We start from the raw sequence: 6,288 nt of genomic DNA on the forward strand, positions 1-6,288 counted from the left end.
GTTGTATGGGTGTGTGCCTGAACAAAATTGTATTGAAACATGTTAGTCTTACCCATTCATTCAAATGACACAGGTGTACAAAAGCTAAATAAAACACCCATATTTTAATGATTTATTTTTTATTTCGGGGGGGGGGGGGGGGGGCTGTTTAAATACCCTGTGTGGACAAAGTCATGGAACCTTATGGCAATCAGGATAAGTTGACTATATTTTTTTTCAGAGAGAAAACTTGAAAATCGGTCGACCAGAACACAACAGGAGGGTTAAACATAGCCTGTTAAACAAAGAATGTTTAATATAGGTATTAGTATTTTAATAACACTGAATTCAGCCTACAGATAGGGGACATCAAATACCTCCATTTCCCAACACACTCTCTTACCGGAAATTAGCGGAACTCCCCATGAAAACTCCATGGAAACGGCTTCCTGGCGTTCTAGCCTTAAACAAGTAGCTAGCTAGCTTGCTTGCTTTTGGACCATTATTACTATACTCTTTACCCAGTTTTGATTGCCGGATTACCATTCTTGTTCCATTATGAGTCGAACTCCTGATGCAAGAGCAAGGTGAAGCCTACTCACTATTTAATTAAAAGATAGCTAGCTTGTACTAGCTAACGTTAACTAGCTGATAGCTAATAGTAGCCAGCCAGCTGGGTTTAACGAAGCTGGAACCATATACAGTAGGCTACTGTGCTAGCTTGCTAGTCTACTGACTGTACTAATTTATGAGAGCAGCAGCTGGAAAGTGGAATCAGAAAAGCCTTCGGACAAGCTCAACCTCTTATTAATCTGAAAATGTGTCCGGCAGTCTCGTTAAATAGGGGATAACATTTACTGTTTACAATCTGAGTAGCCAAAGCAATAGCTGCTAGCACTAGTAAGCAAAAGTGGTTGTTGAAAGGATTTATGAAAAGTAAGAAAAACTAGCCTACTGATTGAAATACGTGGAATGCCATTGATACGTTATCCAAACATGATCCTCAATGCAACAGGGACACCCAGACCAAACAGATCCAGGACAACATCACCAACGTGGAGAAGCACTTTGGGGAGATGTGCCAACTATTCGCCGCCTATGTCCGTAAAACAGCAAGGTTACGAGATAAAGCTGACCTCATGGTCAGAGAGATCAGTCTGTATGCAGACACGGAAACACCCAATCTGAAGAAAGGAATTAAACAGTTTGCTGACCAACTTGCCAAGATTCAGGACTATCGTCAAGCCGAGGTATATAGCAGAGCTGCCTTCATTTGATATGGTGATTCTTATCAAGGACTGTGTTGTCATTTTGTATAGTAATGACAATCCCAAACACCATAATATTCTTGCAGGTAGAGAGACTTGAAGCCAGAGTGGTAGAGCCTTTAAAAAGCTATGGACCATTGGTGAAACTGAAACGGGTAAGTCGTAAGGAAATAGACTGATTTCTGAATGTGATGTGTTAGTTACCTGGACTGTCCACACGATGGCAGTACCTGTTTACAAAACATACACGTTTCAAATGCTGATCCAAGATATTTGGCATAAGATGTGATCAACTATCCCCAGTCAGCACTGATCTGACTCGTGTGCCTTCCTTCCAGGAGGACTTGAAGACAAGCCAGAGTGCCAGGAACCGAGAAGCCAAGCAGATGCAGCAGCTGGAGAGGACGAGACAGAGAAACCCTTCCGACCGACAGATCATTGTATCTTTACCAGGCAGACTGCTCCCTTCATGGGAGATTTAGAGAGCTGATGCATTTACCAAATACACTGACGAAAGACTGCACGAGAATCGGACGTGCCACTTCAATTGTGTTGAATCAGACACGGCTACAGTGTTGGGCCAAGCTGAAGGATAACCATGCTGGCCATAGATGTGTGTTTGTTTGTTTGCGCGCTTGAGAGTGATGACAATGAAGTAAATATTGCACAAGCTATCTAAATAATGCATGACTTTGGGGCAGTTTTAAACAAATGTTACTTCATAGTTGTGTTGTTTCTGTGGAGTAACATCTCCCTTTATAGTAACCTCCTGGGTCTGGTGGTCAGTTCCAGGAAGACTTGACACACACTTGTTTACTAGTTTAAGTCCAAGGTAGAAGTACCTTACAAATACAAATTCATCTTTGGTTGATTGCTGATAAATGCACTTTCCTTAATAACACCAACAGTCACAGGTGGGGTTCCTTGATTGTTTACGGTCCCTTCACTTCTGCAAAGGATTGTAGAAGTGATGGATTAAACATTTAGTGCGCAACATATACAATTCATTTCATTGGGTTCTTTGGACATGTGTGATCCTGCTGTGCTGTGCTGTGTTCAGGCTGAGAGTGAGTTGCAGAGAGCCACCATGGACGCCACGCGCACCACACGCCACCTGGAGGAGACGATAGACGAGTTTGAGAAGCAGAAAATCAGTGACATCAAGGTCAGTTACCCTCTGTCTGCCTGTCACCTTTCATTAGCGCTCTCACTTTCCTTGTCTTAATCGCTCTCTTTTTTTAGCACATTCATTAAATAGAGCTACAGTTTCTAGACCAAATATTTGTCGGAATATTAAACCCATATCAGACTACGGTGAAATTAATCCATGTCTGTTCATTTGCCACTCATTCTCTCTTTTTTTCCTCTCACCGTCCATGAACAAAATTAATATGTACTCTGTTTGTGTAGCGTGTTTTTACAAGCAATGCCACACAAGGCTCCACGCTTGAACTCATATTTTCCCCGATCTCTCTTGCAGAAGATCTTCGGCGAGTTTGTGACCGTGGAGATGACGTTCCACGCCAAGGCACTGGAGGTTTACACCACAGCCTTCCAGAACATTCAGATGGTGGATGAGGACGAGGACCTGGAGGTGAGCCCGTGATAGCCTAATATTGAAATAGATCTCGCTGCTAGCGTTTGTTTTTTCTTTCTCGTTCTTTCCCCTTGACATCATAAGTGTGTGGTTTTCATTCAATGATTCATCTCCCGATCATGCCAATGGGAGTGACACTTCTAACCCGGACAGCCTGTTTGAGTGACTCACGCTGTGAAGTCGATTCACTTGCAGGTTCACAAACAATGAGCAATCCTTTTCAACCTGACGAAGGCTGCCGCCAAAATGTCTTCTCAACAATTTGACCGTCTCCGTGTCCTTGTGTCGACATGAAACAGCATTGATGCTGTTTGTTTACCTCCTGATGAAATTCGATGACTAGTTGGTGGACTGTGTTGACAGTGCCTGTGTAGACAGTGCCTGTGTAGACAGTGCCTGTGTAGACAGTGCCTGTGTAGACAGTGCCTGTGTAGACAGTGCCTGTGTAGACAGTGCCTGTGTAGACAGTGCCTGTGTAGACAGTGCCTGTGTAGGTGCTTGGTGGGCGTCTTGGTTTTCAACAGTTGTTGCGTCGACAAGCATCAAGTGATAGTGTGTATACATTTAAATTGGTGCTGCCTAAAGATCTGGATTGAAGGCAGCTGCGATTGCTTCCAAATAGTACATTTGATCATAATTTGGCCCTACATTTTTGCTCTTTCAATCACTGAGTCGAAGGAACTTAATGAGTCAAGAGACTCATGAGGGTGAGTCAGCGTAAAGGGTCAGACTTCCCTTCAATTAATCTGTAACAAAGATTGGCTCACTTGCCGTTTCTGGCCTTTGTCCATGGTCTTACGGCATGAAGCTCCCACAAGCCTGTCACTGCCTTCTGCTGTCTCCAGGGGCTTTCTCAGTAACGTTGATGCCTTGAGGTTTGCTTTTATGATGTTTTAGACAAGCTTTAATTTTAGTCAATGCTTGACAGAGGCCGCAAATGACTTACATTTACATTTAGTCATTTAGCAGACGCTGTTATCCAGAGCAACTTACAGTAGTACAGTAGTCTACAGGACCTTTCTCCATCATTCTCAAATGGGTCAGACAAGAAATACCAGTCAGGCAATGTGTGGATTCACCATCAGGATAATGATTGTTGAGGTGTAGTGCAGGGAAATTGATTGAATTCATTTAACAGTTGTGCATTGTTAACTAATCTAAGAATGCGATTTTATGAGCCATAATGTCAACGAAAGAGGGGAAATAATGTCCAATTTTGCAGCCTATTTGTTTTTAATTTAATTGCCTTTAAATTCAGTGTCCCACTATACCATTTCTAGAAAACTACTCGTTACCCAACTTTTGTGTGCCTACATTTCAACATTATCCTAAGCAGCTGAGACATCCTTCTTTGCCTCCAAGGAAAGATAATAATTTTTCACCCACAAATTGCAGTTTTTTCTTCCCTTTAAATAGTGTAGCACCTCCTACTGTCTATAAAGAGTATAGCACCTCCTACTGTTTTGGCAGGTATTCAGGAGCATGCTGCACCCCCCAGACTACAAGTCCCGCTTAGAACTAGTCCGTACTCATTCCAAAACCTCCATCAATCAGACTGGGTCCACCCTGAGTAGTTCAGGGACTTTGCAGGTAAGGCATATGCAAAGCCACTCTCTGTACAAATGTCAAACCCCACAAAGATAGATAAATCCTTCTTAATCGGTCTTTCCCATGACTGGCTTTCCCTAACCTGACCTTCTTTCAAGCACCGACACGCCGCGCACAAACATCGAGCTCCTCTTCTTGCGCTTCCTAAAGGTTTCCCTGCACCTTCTCCTGTATTTCTTGTGCCTTTGGTTTAAAGTGAAGGCAACCCAGGAGAGATATCTCCCGTCCCTGCTCGCTCCCTCATGTCCTGCCTCTTCGCCCCCTCCTGTCTCCTCGCCGTTGGCCGAGAGGAATCCCATGCTTCCAATGTGAGTTAGAGAAGGAATGGAGGCAACGACCCCCTCCCCCCAAAAAACAAAAACAAAAAAACAGAGGCAGTGAGATCAGGAATTGAGGAGGGTTTTCTGAGATTGTAGTTCTCAGACGCTGGCTGGCATAACTGGATCGTTCACAGTGGGGAAAGCATGCTGCGCTCGCACGGCCTCGCACGCACGGAAACGGCGATCGCTGCCCGACGTCGACACGACACTCGTGATTCATGCGCCTTTTCATGCATATTTAAGTGCTCCCTCGTACTGTGGGATCCAGCTGGGAGGATACTGACTAAATGGGCACCTGTCGTACTGCAGCAACAGAGGACCCCGAGCAGGCAGAGGAGAAGGGAGGAGGAGGAGGATGACGAGGAGGAGGAGGAGGACGACGACGACGACGAGGAGGACGAGGATTTGGAGGACGTCACCGACGATGAAGACTGAACGCGCCCGGTGTCATGTGTCGTATTTGTATGCGTTGCTTTCGAGGGAAAGGCTGCACGTTGTGCATTTGTGGCCGTAAAAATGATGTAACCACCCTGTATAACTCTATTTTGAGACCACGTCGAATAAGAATGGGGATTCTAGACACAAGCTGCATGATTATACAGTATGCGGTCTTGTATGATCTTAAAATGGTAACCCAAACATTGTATTCACTATGAAATGCCACATAAAGTATTGTCGCACTTTCTTACCTTTTCTGCTTCATGTATTACGTGTAGTGCCAAAAGTACATTGTTTGGCAGTATTTTTGATATTGTCAACTCTGTGATTCATCTTTTTTTTTTATAGAAAGAATTAAAGTGGTTGCCATGGAATTCATAACATCCAGAAAGTCGTGTCTTATTACCCCCCCCACACACACACACCCTTTTGATCTAAAGTCGATTTCCATAATTGGCTCCAGTGTATTTGAGTCACACAGAGTTGCAGGGATTCCAATGTGATGGATGCAGTTGGTAGTGACTCATCTGTTCCAGGCCGGTCATGCAACAGTGGTTTAAATGAAAGCCCAGGACGTTGTGCACCCTGGCCGTGATGCTGTGGGAGCTGCAGTGATGGTGGAGCCTCCCCTGGGAGCTGGAGCCACCATTTTGTCTCACGACTTCATTGTCAACTGCGGATGAGTCACACGACTGTCGTTCATCAATCCGAAGCTCCCCACGTAATCATAACTGGAATTGGGATCCTGCAGCTAGAGAGCCACACACATAAACACACTATTCTAGAGTGCAAAAATCTCTTTCACTATAATGGCGGGATAAAATACACGACCGACTGATTGAGCTGATAAGGTGCAAGGATGTTGTGTACCTTTTACACAAAGGGCATGTCATATTGCTTTAAAAGGCAAATGTGTATGCAAACACATGCTCTCATTTTCGCACGCACACACTCGGTTTGACTTTGGCGTGCTTTCTGTGTCACAGAGACCTGAATGGTCCGCACTCGGGATGAGTCATCGCCATAAAGTCTGTGTGTACTTGTGTGTGCTTATCTGTGTGTGTGTGTGTGTGTGTGT

General features: G+C 44.4%; 1 protein-coding gene across 1 annotated transcript; it reads left to right on the top strand.

The window, feature by feature from the left end:
- The first annotated feature begins 396 nt into the window (after positions 1-396).
- cibar1 (CBY1 interacting BAR domain containing 1) lies at positions 397-5,601 on the top strand. Its single transcript, XM_084695934.1, has 9 exons — positions 397-566; positions 995-1,229; positions 1,334-1,402; positions 1,586-1,687; positions 2,156-2,161; positions 2,308-2,412; positions 2,728-2,841; positions 4,315-4,434; positions 5,082-5,601. Exons 1-9 carry the CDS (start codon positions 538-540, stop codon positions 5,205-5,207), a joined length of 906 nt encoding a protein of 301 aa, XP_084552060.1. The 5' UTR covers positions 397-537; the 3' UTR covers positions 5,208-5,601.
- Positions 5,602-6,288: the final 687 nt, after the last annotated feature.

The sequence above is a fragment of the Hypomesus nipponensis genome, chromosome 4 (genome assembly GCF_054491055.1).
Source record: "Hypomesus nipponensis isolate SF chromosome 4, ASM5449105v1, whole genome shotgun sequence".
Lineage (NCBI taxonomy): Eukaryota > Metazoa > Chordata > Actinopteri > Osmeriformes > Osmeridae > Hypomesus > Hypomesus nipponensis.